Below are 20,386 nucleotides of genomic sequence, written 5' to 3' on the forward strand. Positions count from 1 at the left end.
AGGAGGAAAGAATTTTTAAAAAGGGGAAAGGGATGCAGGAAGTGGAGGGGCAGAGGTGGAGGAATGTGATGTGAACAGATCAGTGCTGAGGGCTCTGATGGATCCCTGCCCACCAATGGGCACCAGCCCCTGTTCAGCCACAGCTCTGAACCACAAGTGCCAGCCAAGGGTTTGCTTCAAAAAAAAACAGAAAAATTGTAACCACCGTTTCCTACAAGATTGCTGATCTGTCTCTTGTGGTCTGTACTTGCATTTGTATTTCCAATAAATGTCAAACATAGTAAACACGAGCACCCACTGTGTGATAACTGCAACATTTCCAATCTCCTGGCCCTGACAGAGCGTTGGGTCAAAGGGAAGGCCAGCAACCTGCTGAGGTTCACTTGTATGGAAGAACTGAGGAGTGCTGCTGAAGAGCTCGTGTGGAAGCAGTGAGTCACTTTAGAATCCTTCCATTTCTTAAGGTGGAGGTTGTTCTTTCACTTGCCTCAGGATCTGTTCATTTCTATCCTAAATAACTCCATAGCTTTGCTTTACCTGTTGCTGTAGAACTGAATTATTCTAAAGGTAAGGCTACATGTTACAACCAAGCTGAACTCATTGCTTTCCTTAGGAGGACCATGGGCACCAGCTGTGGACAAAATACCTTACATCATGATGCTATTTTGTCATAACCACATTTAAAAAGTAACACAAGTCATTAACCACATGAAAAGAGGAAGTAATACACAAAATTTTTGAAACTTGAGTGTACCTGAATTCTGCTCTGCAGATCCTGGGTCCTCCTCAGGCCATTTATGCCAGATTTTGTAGAATGGACAGCTGAGACTTGGCTGACAATGCAAAATTATTTTCTTTGAATCTAGGTGTCCAGAAGTTGAAAATTAACATCTTCATCAAGTAACCTTCAAAATACTGTCCTGTCATAGAAAACAGCACAGAACTGAATCTCCCTCTCAAGATTAGAGCTGATTCCAGTCAGGTGTTTGCTGGCACTGTGTGCAGGGCTGTGCTCAGACAGGAGATTTAGCAGGGTGCTGGTGACTTGATTGTCATCAGCATGGCATCATTCCCAGGGGCTGTGCAGCAGATTAGGGTCAGAGCAGAGGGAACAGCAGAGCTTTACCAGCACAGCCCAGAATGGCTTACCCAGGCAGAGAAAGGAGGTAAATCCACAGCTACCCAAGGTAGGAAACATTATTACTGACCTCTACATTTTGTACAAAGGTGACCATAATTCCACATTTCTTGACAGTGTTATTTCATAGGAAAAAGTGCAGTAACTTCATTATTTTAAATTAAGACAGAAAGAACTCAGTGAAGAGATGATGGAATTTATAGACTGTTGGACACTGGCTTTTTATTGTATTGTAATTTGCCTTTTTTATTTTTTTTTTCTCCCCTGTAAAATACATTTGAGAAAACTTTGAGATTAAAGGTAGTCACAAAGTTGAATTGCTTTTAGATAGCAAGGGATTTTTTAAGGGGTTAATTACTTTTATGTTGTATTAACAGGGCAGCAAGCAAACTTGTCATTTCATCATAAATAATGCATGTTTGGAAAAAGTCATTTGTTTTGCCTTTTGACCTATAAACATTGCACTCTAGAAATAATTGCAACCATGTTGCAACAGCTCTTAAATTACAGCAGCATTATCTGCAAGTGTTAAATATATTCAGGAACTTTTGGGGGTCTTATCAATGGTACATAAGCAGCTCTGTTTTTAGCGTGGCAATTTTTGCATTGTGCTAATTCTCCACGATTGTGATGTTTGCACAGTGAGGCCCCCCTCCAGCTCAGTGGCTGCTCTGCAGACACCTGCCTCAGTCAAGAGGGGACCTGGGTGGGAGTTGCACCCGTGGTGATTAAGTTAAATCCATTACACACTCATCTGCACGTGGGTTGTGTAAGAACAGGGGCAAAGCTGGGGTGTGTTCACTGCAGCCTCCTGTACCTTGCACCTCTTGGTCCATAAAATGTGGCTGTGACGAGGGAAGAGCTTTTTGTGCCTCCCTGTGCTGTTCTGGAGAGGCAGCCACGGGTCTGAGTGCTCTGAGCTTTGCAGCACGGGCTGGAGATGAGAGAAGGCAGCTGTGGATCAGCCTCTTGATCTACTCACACTATAATTAGATGCACCTTTTTGAACTGAAATTTAAGCTGTTCTGTTTCCTTTTTAATCATGTCTGCCTTCTACCACAACTTCTCTTTATGATATTTTTATTAACAATTCAAACTAGCACAAATAAAAGATTATTGTTACTATACAGGTTTTCTATCCAGAGGTATGACAAAAAGGTAACAAAATAAGACCTCTTTTTATCTGATAACAGTTAGAACTGCTGTTGCTGGAATGTGTATTTCTCAGACACAGAATCAGTTTAGCACACTATTAGCTTCCAAAAAGAAATCCTGCACATACTACACAGAAAAACAAATCTGGTTGAGCAAGGACAGACATGCCAGGAGAGAAGACAGAAGACTGACTGCAAGTGTACATGTGATGCTGTACTGGTGCCCTGGAAAGGCACAATGTTCTCAATAATTCTGTGGGCTCCTATTACTGAGCTTTTCTGCACCAAAAGAGAAACTACTGAGACCAAGAGTTTGAATCATTATTTTAAAAAAAATATTGGGGAGGGGGGTAATGCTGTCTTTTTGTTTTGATGTGATGATAGAGATCTTTTGTTTAAAATGCTCCTTATTTAACACCCATCATGTTGAGGATTTATTTGGCTTTTCAGTGTCATCTCTTCAACCTACCTGGACCTACTTGGTCTCACTTTTTTGGCCTCCCTGGACCCCTCCAGTGCCAAGACTTTAGCCTCCTTGGAACTCTTTAAAATCCCCTTTTCAGATTCATTGGATTTATCCAGTCTGAGCTCTTCATCCTCTGTGGAATTCTCCAGTCTCACTTCTTCATCCTCTCTGGACCTTTCAAGTCTCACATCTTCATTCTCCTCAGACTTCTCCAGTACCTCCTCTTCAATCTCCTTAGAGCTCTCCAGTCTCACCTCTTCAGACTCCTGGGAGCGCTCCAGTTTCTCCTCTTCAGTGTCACTGGACCTATCAAGTCTCACTTCATCAGGCTCCCCGGATCAGTCTGGTGACAGCTCCTCAATCTCTTTGGATCTCTCCAGTGTCACCTCTCTATCCACAGATTTCTCCAGCCCTACTTCTTCACTCTCCCTAGACCTCTCCAGTCTCACTTCTTCGTCCTCCACAGATGTTTCCAGTCACAGCTCCTCAGCTTCCCTGGACTTTTCCTGCACAATCCCTCCATCCTCCCCAGGTGTGTCTGAGTACAGCTCCTCCACCTCGTCGGAATCTCTAGACCTGACCGATTTTAACTATTTCATGTTTCAGCGCTCCTCTGGATTATCTTCATCAGCTCCTGAGGATGTTCCCAACCTCATCTCTGCGCCTTTCCTGGATGTCTCCAGTCTCACCTTCCAGGATGCTTCTCCCCTCAGTCCCTCAGTTTCTCTGGACATGTCTAACCTGACGTCCTTGGTTCCCCCAGACCTGTCCACGCTGACATTCCTGGATGTTGCGAATCGCGCTGCGGCGGCTTCCCTGGATCTGTGCATCTAACCCTGCCCGCCCTCCCCTTCTCCTGCAACCTCCCTCTGTCCTGCCACACTTCTCTCCTTCCTCTGCTCTCTCCTTTCTTCTCTCGCTGAAAACTCCTACCTGAGCAAAGTTTAGGGCTTTACAAAATGTCTCCTGGCATCTAAACTGGGCATGAAAACAGGTCGTGCAAATCTGTAACGGTGCCTTGGAACAGCTGCATAAACATCAATATTTATTCTGGAATTTTTGTAGAGCACAGTTTCTGTCACTGATTGATACCCACTCATGGCTGGTACCTCTCCCAAAGGTTTGGCTTTTTCAGTTCATGCTGAATTTTTATCTATCAAGACCAACAAATAGAGTTAAATGTGTAAGTAATTGCATCCAGGTTGTGTATCTCCATTATGGATTTGTATCAGAGTTAATTTCACAGAATTGCAGGCAGAGGCATACAGAGAGAGAAAATGTGGTGGGAAAAGAAGATTGTAGAGCAAAACTCAGGTGAGAAGTGGGTTAGGGAGAGGAACCAGAGAAGCTGTGGGGCAGGAATAGAGAGGCATCTAGCTGGGAAAAAATGTCCAACTCTACTGGCATGATTTTTCTCTGCCAAGCCATCTATGGGGCCTGGGCTGCCCAGGAGGCTTAAAATAATCTTAGTGCTAATTATTTTACCTATCAAATCATCAGATGTTCCCATTAAAGAAGTGCTTGCATGTAACATCCCCTTTCTCAATATATGTAAGTACTACATTACTTGTCTTGTATCAAATATGCTGCTTAAGTAGCACAGAGGGGCTTCCCAAAATCTTTGGTGCTCTCTTGTATATTTTTATCATTGTTATGGCTGGGGCTTTGAAACCAAATATATTTCCTTTCAATGTCACTGGCACCCTTCTGTGTTAAAAGGGCAGAAACATTGTTTGTCATAACAAATATTTTTTAATTCATTTAATTTCTGCAAATTGCAAAGCTTTGCTCCAATATGCCACGTCTGTCACAAAATTAAAATACATTTCACACAAAAATAAAGAAGAAAACAAATGTATGAAGTAAGAATTGTTTTCTGCCTCGTTTACACTACTGATTTCTTTAAAATTAATTAGGAACAATTGCAATATGTGTATTTAAGAAATTAATCCAAAATTCTATAGGAGCAGAGTTGTTTAACAGTTAAAAAAAAATACAGATCACTAGTTCAGATCTCACTGGTGTATGCTGGAGACAGACTGACATATCTGGTGAACAATTGTTCTTCTTGTTCTGGTGGCTCTTCCCTGACATTATCGTGTGGGTTGTTAATTGCAAAGGTTCTGGACTAAATGAGATCTCTAATAAAGCTGAAAATTACTCTGTGCTTTAAAAATGGTTTGACTTTGGATGAAAGGAAATAAAGGAGAACAAGACACAAGCACAAAGATTTGTTTAAAAGCCAGTATTTAATCTCCTTAAGTATTTTGTATTAATTATTTAAACGGCCATTAGGTTAGGACCAAATTTCTCACCTATCAAAAATTATTTGAATCTTCTAATAGCTTTTTGCTTATTATATCTGGGAAACTGACTATTTTTTTCTTTGTGTCAATAGCTTCTAGTTTGCTATGTTGTCTTTTATGGGTTTGTTTAGAGGAAATTATTGAATTTCAGGTGTTTGTATCAACATCCAAAGGAAGCCCATGGCAAGGCACTGTGTCCCATGGGTCAGAACTGTCACAGCCTGGCCACACACAGATCAAAATTAAAACAGTCTGTTAAAAAAAATCACTGGCTCCATATGCTTGTAAAATGGTTTTCTTTTAATGTGTCATCTAGAAAAAACAGGAAGCAATGGCACAGAGGGGTAAGAACAGATTTAGGTGCAAAAGACACCAATTTAACTTGCTCGGATTCTTCGATTACAACAGGATTTCTGTGGAAGGAGTTAATGTGTAACTAACACAGGGCTCTATAATCAGCCATGAGCCTCACAGAAAACTTGGACTTTAACTTACGTTCTTTAGGTATTTGACATCTCGTGTATTTCTGGCAAATGACCAGCACCGAACCGACTGCCGTGGTTTTGACAGCCAGGCAGGCCCCGGCCGGCCACCGGCGGAGGCGGGAGGCTCCAAGGCCGGGAAGGGCACACACGGGGACCGCCGTGGAGCCGCCATGGCCCCGCCCAGCGCCCCTCACGACCCAGCCCGGAGCCGCCATGGCCCCGCCCACCGCCCCTCACGGCCGCGGGGCCGCCCGGGCCGAGGGGAAGGGGCGGGGCGAGCCCGTAGCGCGTCAGGCGGAAAGGGCGGGAGCCGCGCCCCGGAACGGAGCTCTCTGATTGGTCGCTGGCAGAGGCGCGCGCCCGCGAACGGCGGCGCGCGTGGGCGGTTCCCGCCTGCTGATTGGCCGGCGCGCACGTCCCCTGCGGCGCGCGCTGACCTTGCCCGCGGAGCCGCAGCCATGGTGGCGTATTGGCGACAGGCCGGGCTCAGGTACGGCCGCGGCGGCGGCCCCGCTGTGAGGGAGCGCCTGGCGGGGTCACGGCGGTGCCGGGGGAACGCGGGGTTGGGGCGGGGGAGGCGGCTTTGGGGCCGGGCCCGGGTCTCACTGCCTTCTATCCCCCCGGCCGCAGCTACATCCGCTACTCGCAGATCTGCGCCCAGGCCGTGCGGGCCGCCATGAAGCCGCAGTACAAAGCGGAGGCAGAGAGGGCAGCGGTGGCCACGGTGAAAACGGTGAAACCCAAAAAGGAATGAAATGTGAGTGGGTGGGGTGGGCTGGGTGCGTGGCTGGAGCTCTGTAGGGCGAGAGTGGCGTTAGCGATAGTCTGTGACTGCTGAGTCCATTAATCCCCAGTATCTGGGGATAATCGGCTCCGTTTCCAGGCATGGGAGGGAGGGATTGCGGCTGGTGAGGGGCGAATGTGCGCGGGTGTTTGTGAGCTGGTACGGGTGCGATGGGAACAGCCTGATCCCATCAGTGAGGTGAGACGGACTGGCTGTCAAACCCCGCATTGAACCTCTTGGCGGTTGGTCAGTCTTGTTATGAGCTTACACAGAACAGCTGCGGCTCTGTAGTGACACTCACAGGTTTCTCTGTGATTTTCACGTTTCATACTTGCTAAGCCAGCAGACAGCCTCTCTGAACTGCTCCTTCCCCTGATCAGCAAATTCGTTATGTGGGTTATCTGCTCCCTGTGAGACAGATGCTGCTTGTACCTTTATTTGTGCCATCCCATACATCACAAGCAGCTGAAATATTTCCTGTTCTGGATAGAACGGCTTCTGTTCCTGATCTGAGGTTACCTTTTGTTTAAAATGTACCTTGAATCGAGTAATTTGTATTTTTAATTTCTTGTAGGAGCTGATCTTTGGTGAATAGCAGCAAACTGCAAAGCTGTAGGCGAGCTCAAGACTGCAGTGTAATGTCATCACATGAACTGTAGAACTTGCCTGTGTATGTAAATTGATATGCTAATAAATGTAATTTCTGAATGTGTGGAAAGTGTAGTTCCTCTTGAAACAAAGTTTCTGTTCTGCAGAGACATTTACTTTTCAGTTCTGTTAAAATAAAAGGCTGCTTTTAGCACAGTCTGGACATTCAGTAGCAGCGCTGTTTATTTTTAAGCCAAATCTCTTTTTGGGTGTCATGCTGACATTTCAGGTACATAAATGAGTGAGAGATTTGATTCCTGTTTAAAACTTTTCTGCCTACTTCATTTAAATGATTACTTTGGAAAAAAGTCCTGGCTAAAAGCTGTATAAACAGAGAATGTAGCATATAGATAGAAAACTGGAAGCAGGATAATTGTGCCATGGATGTGCTGCTGGAGATCCAGTCTCCAAGTCTGAGACACTGAGTAGTGAATCAGGAATTGGGAGAGCTGGTTGTCATGTAAGAGGTGGGGAAGGAGACACAGGAATCTGAATTGTTTATCCTGCATTTTCCTGCTGCTGTGTGTCCTCATAGCAGGGATGACACTGTCCCACTGCACAGGAGGATTTGCTTCAGGTTCCTTCACCAAGACTGAACTCAAACATGAGGCATTACTTTCATCAGAGTACAACAAACCTTTTCATATAAGAGTATAACTAATTTAATTCAAAGTTAGTTCTTGCAAGAATAAACTATGGGGGTTTGTCTATCAAATGTTTCAAGTATAAAACTTTTCATAGAATGGTATATTATCTTTATTTAATATTATAAATACGTTAAGTAGGCAGCTGTGATGGCAAGAAAATTTTTTCACTGAAGGCAAAATAAGATTTTGTTTTAGTGACTGCCATAGAATTTATATTAACAAACTACAAACCATTCTATGTCATTTTTGTTGTACTGAATGTTTGGGAAAAAAATTTACAGTAGTTAGTACCTAGGAGAAAAATACCACACCAAAAGTTTTACACAATGTCACAACTTAGTGTGCTAATATAACTCAACCTGTAGTTAGAAATAGAAACAAACCACACCATGATAATGAGTACAAGCTCTGCAATAATATAAGCCAGCAATGTGATAAAACAATTAGAATACTTATAAAATAAGAATGTGCATATTCAGTCATTTGCCCCCTGTTGTTTCTGCAGATCTACATCAGTCTGTGGAGCAATAAAAGAGTCACTGCCTTTGGAGGCCTCAGAGATGTGCACATGATCCTAAAACAGTAACAAGTTCACAGTCAGCAGGGACTGTGTTTACCTGAGAATAAATAAATGTGATAAGCTGACAGCACATTTTGCTATTGCTTAAGATGCTGATCTATATACACAGGCCCAGTGGCTGTATAGTACATTCAGTATCTGGTGATTGTGTTCTAAAAGTGAATCCATTTACAGGCAAGGCTGGTGTGAGATAACGTGTCCTCATAGTGGATTGGTCTGGGGAGAAATTCCATCCCAACAGTCGTTCAAGACAGTAAAGCAGAGCTGCCATGAATTTCAAAAGCACTGTGTTGTAATATCAGATACACTTGGCCAGATGCACAGAAGTTCTGAAGAAATGTGTTATTTTGGGTATGCAGATGATGGCTATTGCTTTGTCTTTAGTGAATGTGAACAGGCTCATTTGGAGAATGTTTTGATTCTTTTTACTCTGCTTCCTTTTCTGGCTTGGCTTCTGCTTCCACTTCTACCTCTTCAAACTCCTCCACATCTGCAGTGGCATCCTGGTACTGTTGGTACTCAGACACAAGGTCATTGGTGTTACCTTCTGCTTCAGAAAACTCCATCTCATCCATGCCTTCCCCTGTGTACCAGTGGAGAAAGGCTTTCCTCCTGAACATGGCCGAGAACTGCTCGGACACCCTGATGAAGAGCTCCTGGATGGCCGTGTTATTGCCAATAAATGTGGCTGCCATCTTCAGCCCTCGCGGCGGGATGTCACACACGGCCACTTTCACGTTGTTAGGGATCCACTCCACAAAGTAGGAGCTGTTCTTGGTCTGGACAGACAGCAGCTGCTCGTCCACTTCCTTGGTGGACATTCTGCCCCTGAAGATGCAGGCGACGGTGAGGTAGCGCCCGCGGCGGGGGTCGCAGGCGGCCATCATGTTCCGGGCGTCGAACATCTGCTGGGTGAGCTCTGGCACCGTCAGGGCCCGGTACTGCTGGCTGCCCCGAGCTGTCAGCGGGGCAAAGCCGGGCATGAAGAAGTGCAGGCGAGGAAAGGGCACCATGTTCACCGCCAGCTTCCGTAGATCTGCGTTCAGCTGGCCGGGGAAACGCAGCGAGGTGGTGACGCCGCTCATGGTGAGGGACACCAAGTGGTTGAGGTCCCCATAGGTGGGATTGGTGAGCTTTAGTGTCCTGAAGCATATATCATACAGAGCCTCGTTGTCAATGCAGAAGGTTTCATCCGTGTTCTCTATCAGCTGGTGGATGGAGAGGATGGCGTTGTACGGCTCCACCACCGTGTCGGACACCTTGGGCGAGGGCACCACGCTGAAGGTGTTCATGATCCTGTCGGGATATTCCTCTCTGATCTTGTTGATGAGGAGTGTCCCCATGCCTGAGCCCGTTCCACCACCAAGGGAATGGATGAGCTGGAACCCTTGAAGGCAGTCACAGCTCTCACACTCGTTCCTGACCACATCCATGACATTTTCAATCAGTTCAGCACCTTCTGTGTAATGGCCCTTGGCCCAGTTGTTGCCAGCACCTGAATTACCTGTGAATAGAATTACAGAAAGAACAATCCCAAAGTTAGCAGGAGAATTTTTGAAGGACTTCCAGGGCCCTTTTGGGACACTGCCTGCAGTCAGTTTGCTGGCAGTGTGCTGTACATACCATGGATAAAGTTGTCAGGCCGAAAGAGGGGCCCGATTCTGCTGGACCGGACACTGTCCATCGTCCCAGGCTCCAGGTCCACCAGAATGGAACGGGGCACGTATTTATGTGCTGGAACAAACAAAATTAATGCAAATAATCACTGCTAGTGGTCAAAGAAACAGGTTTACAATGCACTCTGGACAGTCCAGTCCACCTAGGGTGGTTTAGGCTTTTTGTGGGTTTTTTAATTACTTATTTTACCCTCCCTGTTGGCTCTGCTGAGCACTTACAATAAGCCTCATTGAAGTACACGTTAATTCGCTCCAGCTGCAGTGGTGAATCCCCACGGTAGTTCCCAGTGATGTCAATGCCATGTTCCTCACCAAGCACCTCCCAGAACTGCAAAAGGAAAGAGGTACAACACGCTGAGAATGATTTATTGATTTTCAGCACCAGCTCTGGGAGCTGTGCCTGAAGCAGGGGATGCTCTGCCATTTACGTACCACATCAGAACAGGGATCCTTCTCTACCCCTCCCAAATAAATTTGAGGGAAAAGTTTAGCAGACTATTTATGCTGCTTAGCTATGACCTGTGCACTAATAGGTGGAGGCCCTCAATTTGTTCTCTTTATAGTAAAAGGGAATTGATGCTAGTTTAAATACAGTTACTACTTGGTATGAGCTTAACAAAAAGGTTGTGAGGGTGTGGATTAGGGAGAGTTGCTTTGAGTCCTGCCATGCACAAATGGGACCATGGCACAACAAAGCTGGCACAGGCAAATTTGTACGTGAGCAAGCCTTTCCTCAAACAGCTGCTGGTCCCAAATGTCCTATCTTGACACTCATATGGATGTGCTCTTGTGCTGGGCTCTTATCTGGGCAGCAGCCACAGCAGTGTTCAAGCAGACACACCCACCCACTGTAATGACCAGGCTATTCTAATATTAAAGCTCTCCTGGGTTAGCATCCAGTCCCATTTTGAGTGTACAAATACACCACTGTCAACAGGTGCACGTTCCATGCTTCATGTTCCATTAAAAGGAATCAAGGTTAGGCATGGGAGAAGGGAGGAAGAACACAGCAGAACAATCTCTCAACTATCCCATGTCTTAAAAGACCTCCCAGCCCAAACTAGATAATTTTGGACAACTTCCTACTTATCAATTAAAGAAAAAAAAAGAAAGTATGGACATCACAGCATAGTAATTGAGGGGTAATTTTACTCCTAGCCCAGAAAGTCAGCAATAGTGACTACTCCCTATGTCACAGCATGCCAGTGTTTGAGCTACACAAAAATACTCCAAATGACACCTCTCTCTCTCAGGAGGCCAGTGACACTTTGTCGTTCTACACTCTAACATAGGTTATGCTGTTAATATGATCCCATATGATCTTTAAGACCCCTTCCAACCCAAGCCATTGTATAATTCTGTGATATTTAAGAATAAAATGTGGCAGAACTACTGCATGACTGAACTAAAGTACCAGCAATACAACTTCACAGCCCTGGAATTACTGGCTCTGTCACTTGCCCCAGTATCTTGCAGAGTATGTGAGTTCCCCTGGGAACAGAGTCCCAGCAGGAATGCTCTGGTGCACCTGTAATCCCTGGGCCAGTTATTGCAAATGAACATTAACCTTAAAGGAACAAATCCAGCTTTTGCCTTTCATACAAAATACTCCTCATGTTCCCTGCTAACATGCCACGCTTCCCCCCACTGAGTTACAAGGTAATTGTCCCCCCAGAAGTCCCCATCCATTGATGATGTGTGACCTGCTACCTCTGATCTCCTGCTGATAATCAGTGTTAAAAGAGACCTTACCTTGGATCCAATTTGGTTCCCACACTGGCCAATCTGCAGGTGCACGATTTCACGCATTTTGTGTGCCTCAGACCTGCCGGTGGCTACGACCTCACCCAGGCTCTGCAGCTCCCCAGGACGAGCCCTGTGCCTGCTGCTCTATCAGCTACACCCAGCACAGCCCGGCCCAGGGGCCCTTTTATACCCCAGGGAGTGTCACTGACCCAGCCAGGGGAGTAGCCAGCCCCAGGCTCTGCACCAGGAGCCCGGGGCCCCTTCCCTGCCTGGGTGCAGGCAGAGCAGCACAGGTGCAGCACCTGTGCCTTGGAGAGCAGCACTGTCACATGCACCTCTTCCAGCATATATGTGCATATTCTGTTTGTGGTGCATTATTTTATATTAAACATAATATATACACAAATATATGTGCATATGTAGAGATTATAGCCCAGAGTGAGTGATCTTAATTTATTAAGCATATGTGCTTCTGCTACATAATTTAAATTTTAGCATCATATGAGTCATAGAGGACAACACCCATAATAAAAATGGTAACAACTTGTGAGCAGGATTGCAAGGCAAACTCCAGTTCACTAACAAGCATAATTCCTGATGTTTGACTGTATGAAGGAGGGGAACAGGAGCAGGAACAAAAAATACTTTGTAACACATAAAAATAACACTGTACCCTCAGTGATGCATGGTCCTTTAATACTTCTAGGAACCCATCATATTTAGCCAAAACTTGAATTAACTTGTGACTAACGTGCACAGTTAACTCTCTTTCTCTCCCTTCAGGAAATGAAGGGAGAAGAAATACAGCATTTCTAATATTTCTTAATTTCTTATATCTCAGATGTGCTTCAGAACTTGCCAGGAAAATGCTAGAGGTGAAAACCCCATTTCACTGAAGTTCTCTGAAGTGAACTGTAACATTCACTGAGTGAAACATCTCCCTGTGCTGAAGGAAACGCTGTGAGGCAGAACCAAACACAGCACAGTCATGTTTGGCTGCTGATAACCAGCACCAGTATCACTGAGCAGCAGAAACCCAGGGTAAAATGACTTGTGGAAGCCTAGAGCAGTTTCATGACATGTCAAATGACTGTCACTGCCTTGCAAGTGTTCCTTTTAAGGATGGGGAAAGGAACTATAATTTGCAAAGCACCTTAAAACTATTCAGCATGAAATGGTGACAGAGGAAGGGCTTGACTCACTGAATGTAACTACTTGACCACTTTATGGGTTCCTAGAGATAAGGGATTTCTGAGCTTCCATATGGTTCCAGAAGAAAAATCAGCTTATTCCAGGCTTCCCCTCCACTTGATGACTTCCACTTCTCCCACCAGCCAATGAAGGAACACACAACTGCTCCTGACACAGAGCTCAGCACCAGAAGTGCATTTAAAAAAGATAGAGAGCAAATATCCGTCATCCTCTGCCATGCTATGGACATACTGCTTAGGGAGTAATAAAAGGAAGACTTCAAATGCAGGTAGACTCATTTTGTTTCCTTAAAACACAATCATTTTATCATTTTCAAAAGGTAAGTATTCTCTAAGCCATTCAGTTTACCCACACAAAATGTTCTGTTCCATTGCCACATTGTCAATATTTTCCACAATAGCTTTGGATATTGTCTACAATTCCCTAAGAAAATTCTGAAAAGGTTATTTGGACATTTACTTAAAAAGCATATATCATTTAATTTTTGCACATTTTGTACTTGTTTTCTCCAACCATCTTTAGCTAAGAGCAGTAATGCACATCTGAGTTGTGTATTCAACTGCTGCATTTTGAATAGACATTGATACAATGTCAATAACAAATACTAAATAAATACAATATAAAATATAAAAATATATTAATTTATAAAAAATTAAATTCATATAAATGAAAAATACGCAATGTATTCACAATAGACACAACTTAGGAAGAGGCTGAAGGTGCTAATTCACTGTCCAAAAAATTTGACAAAATAATTTCAGCAATAAATAAATTCACTGAGCAAATCTCACAAGGAAAGGGGGAAAAGGGAAGCAAAAGAAATATGCAGTCACTCAATAGGGGTTTTTCCTCTTGCTGAAAATAGCTCCCTAGAATCATGTGCCTCCTCTGAAGGGCTTCCTTATGGAGCCTTAAACATTCTGGCACATGACACCAGGCAGCTGAGACGCTTTGTGGGCTCGGGCCTCTTTTCCCTCTCCTCCCCATCTGCATTTCTGTGAACCTCAAGTCTGACTTTATCCAAGCCTGGCCTAGGAGGGGCTGTTCCTGTGGAGGTTCAGCTGCAGTCCCTGCTCAGCCCAGAGAAGCCCCAGGCCTGTTAACACCCGAGGGACTCCCAGCACTGCCATGGCCCATGTGCAGCTGCAGATTAGCAGAGAGAGGCGCTGGGAGAGAGGGGCTGAGCTGGATGGGCCGGCTCACAGGCACTTTGGCACTGGGGAGATTAGGAGCAGCCTGGCACTGGGCACAGCTAGGGCAGCTGTCCCACTGTGGCCATTATCAGGCTGCCACTGCTCCCAGATACCACAGCCCTGCTGATGGGCTTGAGCTGAGACCACGGAGACACAAGGCTTTTGTGGTTGCTGGGCTATTTGTTGTTGGTTTTGTTTCCTTGGTTGATTTTGGGGGTTTTTTAACACTACCCCCAATAAACATGCATGTGCAAGGAGGCATTCTGGGATAATCTTTTTTAATGGCTTGCTTGGGAGGAGCTGGCTTTTCAGAGTAGTAGAGAAGATTGTTGAGAGGAAAGCCTATTCAGTTTGAGATAAGCATGGCTACAAGGCATCAGATTATTTTACAGAGATCTATGAATGGCTACCAGACGAGCTGATGCAAGTCTTAACTAACCTGGGCTTGCTGAATCACCCTTAAGAATGATACCAAAACCACTGCATTCAACTCACAGGCTCCATTTGTGCTCTGCTCCTCCTTTTGTTCTCTGTGCCTCAGTTTCTTTATTCATGGTGTGGAGCTAATAAACCTCAGATCCTCTACAAAAAGTGCTGAAAGCCAAGGAAGAGAAGCAAGGAGGGGAGAACTGTCTGTGGTTTACTAAACCGGTTTATCAAACATGAAAACTTCTAGCTAATGTATGCAAAAGAGACTGATAATCCATTCACACAGTCCCTAGAAGCTTCTGCAGGAAAATTAGAAAACTATTTTTACTATTGACTAAATCTTCTAGCAAATAATAAAGAACCTTCAGATATTCAAACCCTAAGGAGCAGCCTAGAAAATGGACACAGGCCTGTGCCCCTTTGCTAATTGTAGCATTAAAGGGCTTGAGAAATCCAGAATTTGGGACTAGGGAAAAAAAACAAGAACCAAACAAAAAAATCCAGTCACAGTCGCTGGCCACAGTCTAGCACAATGCTGAGGTGTTAGGCCAAAGGTGAAGAAACCTGTGACAGGGCCTGTCCCAGATACAATCACAACCCATGTGACTGAATTTTTGAGCTGGAAGCGTCACTGGGGGCTGGGGCAGCGGGATCTGAGTTCGTTCCTCATCCCCAGGAGCTCCCTCGGACGCGCTGAGGCGGCGCCGAGGAGGGCGCGGGGCCGGCCCGCAGTCCCCGCCCGCCGCAGGTGAGCCCGGCCCGGCCCGGCCCGGCCCTCCGCTCCTCCCCTCCGCTCCCGCCGCCCTCAAACCCCGTCGCCCGGCGGCCGCCGCTGTCCCAGCATGGCCCCGCCGCTCCAGCCCCTCATCGCGCTCCTGCTGCTCTGCGGCTGCCTCTGCCCGCCCGCCCGCGCCGGGCTCCACTTCAGGGAAGGGCAGCACTGCTACCGCCCGGCCCCACGCAAGGCGCCCGGCCTCAGGTGCGCTTCGCTCCCGTGTGCCCTCCCGGCCCCTCACGGCTCGCACGGCCGAGAGGAGCGCTGGGGAGGGCTGGGCGGGCACAGCCGGGGCTCGAGGGTGCCCGGAGGGGTTCAGGGATTTCGGGGGTGCCCGGGGGTTCGGGGATTTCGGGGATGCCCGGGGGATTTCGGGGTGCCCGGGGGATTTCGGGGGTGCCCGGGAGTGGTTCGGGGGCTCCCGGGGCCGCTCCGGCCGTGCCGGGGTCCGGGGTGGGGGGGGGGCGGTCACGAGACGGCGGGGCCGGATCGGTCACGTGACCCCGGCGGACACTCGCGGGCTCGTGGTGAAACTCGGTGAAATCCGTGGGGTTTTTTTTGCCTTTTTTCCTTATTTACTTTTATTTGTTTTTTTTTTTTGTTTTGTTTTTTTTTTAAATAACACCCGCCCGTCCTGCTCCCGGGGGATGCCGGCGCTACCTCCTCGTCCCGTCCCCCCCGCAGGACCTACCCCCGCCCGCACGAGTACTTGGACGTGTCGGCGCTGCCGCAGAGCTGGGACTGGAGGAACGTGAATGGGGTGAATTACGCCAGCACCACTCGGAACCAGCACATCCCCCAGTACTGCGGCTCCTGCTGGGCCCACGGCAGCACCAGCGCCTTGGCAGGTACCCTCGGGCTCCCCGCTGCAGTCGGGAGTGTTTGGGAAGCAAAGGAAGTTTAGATTCAGGGTACTGACAGCTGGTATAGGGTGCTAAATCACTGCAGGAACTAACGCAGCAAAACCGAGGCTGACGTGTCTGTGAATACACCAGAACAGTGGGAATGCCCAAGCTGAAGGCAAGGAGGGTTGGTTTCAGTAGGAAAAGCAACTAGAGTGAGGCTGTCTCCACCTCATCCAAAGGCAGCAAGGGGAGAGCACTGGTGTGCGGTTAAAAACCTTCTTTGCAGAAGGAATGTGGCCATAGCTCCTCCCAAACTGCTCTTTAGGTCCTGGGGTAAGGTTTCTGCCCTCCCCCCAGAGGTGTGGCAGGAGATGCAAAAGAGTTGTGAGGTCTCTTGGTACCTCTCTACAGCAGGGGCTCTCCAGCCATGCTGGCCATGAGGAAATGAAAGGAGATGCCTCTTGTGGGGTATTTGCTGCAGGAGCCCTGTCATTGCATGACCACCACAGCAGACACGAAATCTGATTTCAGCCTTTTTCTTAGTCAAGGGGAAGTAGTGGTTTGCTACAGATGGAGAAGTAGTGGCTCTAGAGAGAGTGCATGATTTGCATGCAACAGCTTCGTGCTGGAGAAGCAGCACTTGCACAGGGAGGCTGTAGGAAAATTACCTGTGAAGAGGAAACTGGGGAGAAGGGGGCAGATAATGCAGGTGTGAGCAGACAGCAGGAGTCATGCAGCATACAAGGAGGTGGACAGGTATGACACCTGCCAGGATGGATTGAAGTACTGGGACAGTAAAATACAGCAGCTTGCAGGAAGATTAGGCTGGGATGATAGCTCCCTGTTCTGTCAAGTTTATTTGAATGTTGTTGGTACTAATAGGATTTAAAGTAACTACAGTGGCATCAGTTAAGACTGTTAATGCAGAAAAGCAGTTTATAAATACTCGTCAGGAAGCTTTTCCGCCAAGTAAGCTTCTTGTGTCTGACAAAAGAAGGCAGCAGGGTGGTGGTGCCTGTCTGAGATGGCAGGATAACAGTGAGATGCTGGTGTAACAGCAAGGAGATAACTCTGAAAGCTTTCTCCTGCATTTAGACTGTCTCACAGAGCCAGCAGCCTGGGCTCCATGGGCTTATACATAAATCTCTACTCCTCTAAAAGATGATGCTCAGAGCTGTTTTTAGATGTGAATTTGAAAACTCTTTGCTGTCAAAGTCAGGAAACAGATCTGGAAACTTTCAGAAGCTGTGTCTTGAATTAAAAGAGGTCTAGGGCTCTTCAAGGCTTTAGACAGATCTTACTCATCTCCATGTTTTTGCTGAGTTTTTATTGGAAAAACCCCTCCTAATGGAAACCCACAATAATAGCTCAGCCTCTGGTTTGAATTAGGTCATGCTGTGTTCCTCACTGCAGACAGCAGAGCCTTTCCAACCACAAGTGCTGCTGTCTGCAACCAGTGGCAGGCTCAATGAAGAGGAGGCAGTTTCAAAAGCAGTTGCAATGTGTAGCCACCCACGTATTCCAGCAGCAAACCCCAGTTTCTTATCCTTCCAGACCGAATCAACATCAAGAGGAAAGGTGCCTGGCCCTCTGCCTACCTGTCTGTGCAGAATGTCATCGACTGTGCCGACGCTGGCTCCTGTGAGGGCGGGGACCACTCGGGGGTCTGGAGGTACGCGCACGACCACGGCATCCCCGACGAGACCTGCAACAACTACCAAGCCAAGGACCAAAGTAGGATGGCTCTGCTTTGCTCTAGGATTTCTTCCCAGGTTTAGCAGATCTTGGTGTATTTTTAAAAAAAAAATGTTTTGGGTTTTCAGAGTACTGGTTCCTGCTGTTTGACTGACAGAACAGGTTTTCTTTACGGGCCTGTGTGTGTTTCCTGCTCCAGACAGACAGTGTAGCACTAAATCATGCTCAGGCAAGTTTGCACAGCTGAATTGTTTTAACTTAATCTCTTAAATCTGTGACACACAATCTCTAGTGTACTGAAATATTTACAAGTGTCACCTCAAGCTGAACAAAGAAGAAATTTAACCTTTGGTCATGTATGACTGCAATGGTTTCTCTGTGTCCTCAACAAAGTATTTATACCTGTGAAGTAAAGAACAGTAAGTGGTGATAAAAGGGACTTTAAATGTGGTTTCCAGAAAACAATTGAGTTCACCAAAGAGAATATGTATTAATAATTACTCTGAAGTTATTAATATCTGCCTCAATTATATTATGGAAGCTCAGTGTCCTAAAATCCCTTCACTTGAAGAAAAGCACTTTCCTGCAGATTACCTCCAGGGGTAATCTCACGTTTTTTTTCCAGAGTGTAAGAAGTTTAACCAGTGTGGAACTTGTGTCACTTTTGGAGAATGCCATGTGATCAAGAACTACACTCTCTGGAAAGTTGCTGACTATGGGTCTGTCAGTGGAAGAGAAAAAATGATGGCAGAAATCTACACTAATGGACCAATTAGGTAAAAAAAAAGATACATGAAACTCCATGTACATTTTCACTCTAGCACATGTCAGCAGCTCTGCTCTGACATGCAGACTTGAATTCTGAGATCAGAATTCAAAATACAAGAAAACCAGTTGGTTTTTAGGCAGGCCCCTGCCCTGATCCCCTTGTATGAAACCTCCTCTCTCTGTTTTCTTGCAGCTGTGGCATAATGGCTACAGAAAAGCTGGATGCCTACACAGGGGGGCTATACACAGAGTACAACCCCTCACCCACAGTGAATCACATCGTGTCTGTGGCTGGCTGGGGAGTGGAAAACGGGACAGAATATTGGATAGTCCGGAACTCCTGGGGTGAGCCCTGGGTAAGGAGACATGGCAACACACTTTGGGCTTGGGAGGGTGGGGTTTGTCACTGCAAAACTGCAGCCTGTGGATAGAAAACTGAAACTGGCTTTGAACCAGACTGCCAGTTTAAAAATGACAGCCAGCCAATCTGAAGACAAGGATATTTGGAAGTTATTTGAGTAAAACTTTCGGCTCTATCCCAAATTCTGCCTTTCAAGGATGTGCAGCTCCTGTTATGGGCAACTGGAAATTGCTATTGGTTGTAGGCAAAAATCCAGTCATGTACCTGGACTGGATGAGTGGGATGCAAATTCACCCCAGCAGGTTGCCCCATGACTCCAGGGCTGCACTCCAGCTTGAGTGAATTCCTCCATTCACCTCAATCACTCATATTTGGCAGACAGAACAGACTCACCAACACACAACTTCTACAGCTGTGTTTCCTAATTTACAATGCAAATTAAATCCTTTACAGGGTGAAAGAGGGTGGCTGAGGATTGTGACCAGTGCCTACAAGGGTGGAAGAGGAGCAGACTACAATCTGGCTATTGAAGAGGACTGTGCATATGGAGATCCTATACTGCCTTGATTCTACATGGTACAGCTTTGTGTTTGGGTGCTTTGGGAGCACAACCTCCTCTTGTTTAAAGAATAATAGCCTAAGACTCCTTCACAGTTCTGAAAAATTAGTCCAGATGCAACACACAATGCCTTCAAAAAATACAGAACTGCCCTAATTTTATTTACACCTTGAAGTAATTCACCCATGAAGGAGTTGTCTACCTTAATGCACAGTAAAAATCACACTGACTGCATCACAGGACCTGTACATGTAAATATCTATTTTTTTAAACATAAATCATGTAGATGTACTGGAAAAGTGTACTCAATATTTGGGTCTAGAGCTTCTTTTAAATTCTTTGACAGTACTGACCAAATATGTTGCAATGATGCAAAAGCCATGATAATCTGGACGTGATAAATCAAAAATATTGAACCTTGTTTGCTTGACCTCCTGGTGAAACAGTGGTGTTGGAATTGTTCAATAACCAAGTGCTTTTATCCACCAAAATTATGAAATGGGAACTACTTTAACCAAAGGACAGTCTAAACACTTCTTACTTAATTAGTCTTGTCTTTGCTCAAATTTCTTGCTTTAATATGTGACTGTGCCCTTTTTCTCCTAAAGATGCAAAACATAAATTGCCATAACCCTGAACTCCTCACTAATATGACAAATCAGTGCCATATCAGATGTTACTGCCTGGCATTGCTAACTGCTTTAATAAACAGACTTTTTCTCTTACGTGACTGGGTCTTTATTATAAGAGCTTATTAATAGAGGTGTGTGGTTGTCTCCACCTGGATGGTGCTGCTGTCATGGGCCTGATGAACAATTTCATACAGCAAGGATGCTGGCTCAAACAACAACTGGGTATGAACACAGCACTGATCACAGCATCACAAAGGGTTTAACAAGTTAAAAATCATCTACAGAGG

The 20,386-nt window shown here is 46.0% G+C and overlaps 3 protein-coding genes across 4 annotated transcripts; 2 read left to right on the forward strand and 1 right to left on the reverse strand.

Annotated features, from left to right (window-relative positions):
• Positions 1-342: 342 nt before the first annotated feature.
• LOC118694570 (uncharacterized protein DDB_G0271670-like) lies at positions 343-4,998 on the forward strand. Of its 2 annotated transcripts, none has more exons than XM_036395710.1 (2): positions 343-431; positions 2,743-4,998. In XM_036395710.1, exons 1-2 carry the CDS (start codon positions 388-390, stop codon positions 3,590-3,592), a joined length of 894 nt encoding a protein of 297 aa, XP_036251603.1. In that variant the 5' UTR covers positions 343-387; the 3' UTR covers positions 3,593-4,998. The 2 variants fall into 2 exon arrangements, 1 of the variants encoding a protein (XP_036251603.1); XR_008508665.1 differs by lacking the exon at positions 343-431 and adding an exon at positions 1,012-1,187.
• Positions 4,999-7,684: 2,686 nt separating this feature from the next.
• TUBB1 (tubulin beta 1 class VI) lies at positions 7,685-11,754 on the reverse strand. The gene is made up of 4 exons (XM_036395498.2): positions 11,637-11,754; positions 10,104-10,212; positions 9,832-9,942; positions 7,685-9,712 (listed from the first exon to the last, which is right to left on the reverse strand). The coding sequence occupies exons 1-4, from the start codon at positions 11,691-11,693 to the stop codon at positions 8,634-8,636; spliced, it is 1,356 nt and encodes a 451-aa protein (XP_036251391.1). The 5' UTR covers positions 11,694-11,754; the 3' UTR covers positions 7,685-8,633.
• Positions 11,755-15,200: 3,446 nt separating this feature from the next.
• On the forward strand, positions 15,201-20,192 carry CTSZ (cathepsin Z). The gene is made up of 6 exons (XM_036395500.2): positions 15,201-15,443; positions 15,924-16,087; positions 17,639-17,818; positions 18,405-18,555; positions 18,741-18,903; positions 19,362-20,192. Exons 1-6 carry the CDS (start codon positions 15,307-15,309, stop codon positions 19,473-19,475), a joined length of 909 nt encoding a protein of 302 aa, XP_036251393.1. The 5' UTR covers positions 15,201-15,306; the 3' UTR covers positions 19,476-20,192.
• The last annotated feature ends 194 nt before the right edge of the window (positions 20,193-20,386 follow it).

The sequence above is a fragment of the Molothrus ater genome, chromosome 17, assembly GCF_012460135.2.
Source record: "Molothrus ater isolate BHLD 08-10-18 breed brown headed cowbird chromosome 17, BPBGC_Mater_1.1, whole genome shotgun sequence".
Classification (NCBI taxonomy): Eukaryota; Metazoa; Chordata; class Aves; order Passeriformes; family Icteridae; genus Molothrus; species Molothrus ater.

Coding starts and splice junctions, on each gene's coding strand:
- LOC118694570 (XM_036395710.1), top strand. CDS start 388: ATGGAAGAACTGAGGAGTGCTGCTGAAGAGCTCGTGTGGAAGCA. Junction 432..2,742: donor GAAGAGCTCGTGTGGAAGCA/GTGAGTCACTTT, acceptor TTGGCTTTTCAG/TGTCATCTCTTCAACCTACC.
- TUBB1 (XM_036395498.2), bottom strand. CDS start 11,693: ATGCGTGAAATCGTGCACCTGCAGATTGGCCAGTGTGGGAACCAAATT. Junction 10,213..11,636: donor GGAACCAAATTGGATCCAAG/GTAAGGTCTCTT, acceptor TTCCTTTTGCAG/TTCTGGGAGGTGCTTGGTGA. Junction 9,713..9,831: donor GCCTGACAACTTTATCCATG/GTATGTACAGCA, acceptor TTCTATTCACAG/GTAATTCAGGTGCTGGCAAC.
- CTSZ (XM_036395500.2), top strand. CDS start 15,307: ATGGCCCCGCCGCTCCAGCCCCTCATCGCGCTCCTGCTGCTCTGCGGC. Junction 17,819..18,404: donor CTACCAAGCCAAGGACCAAA/GTAGGATGGCTC, acceptor TTTTTTTTCCAG/AGTGTAAGAAGTTTAACCAG. Junction 18,904..19,361: donor ACTCCTGGGGTGAGCCCTGG/GTAAGGAGACAT, acceptor AATCCTTTACAG/GGTGAAAGAGGGTGGCTGAG.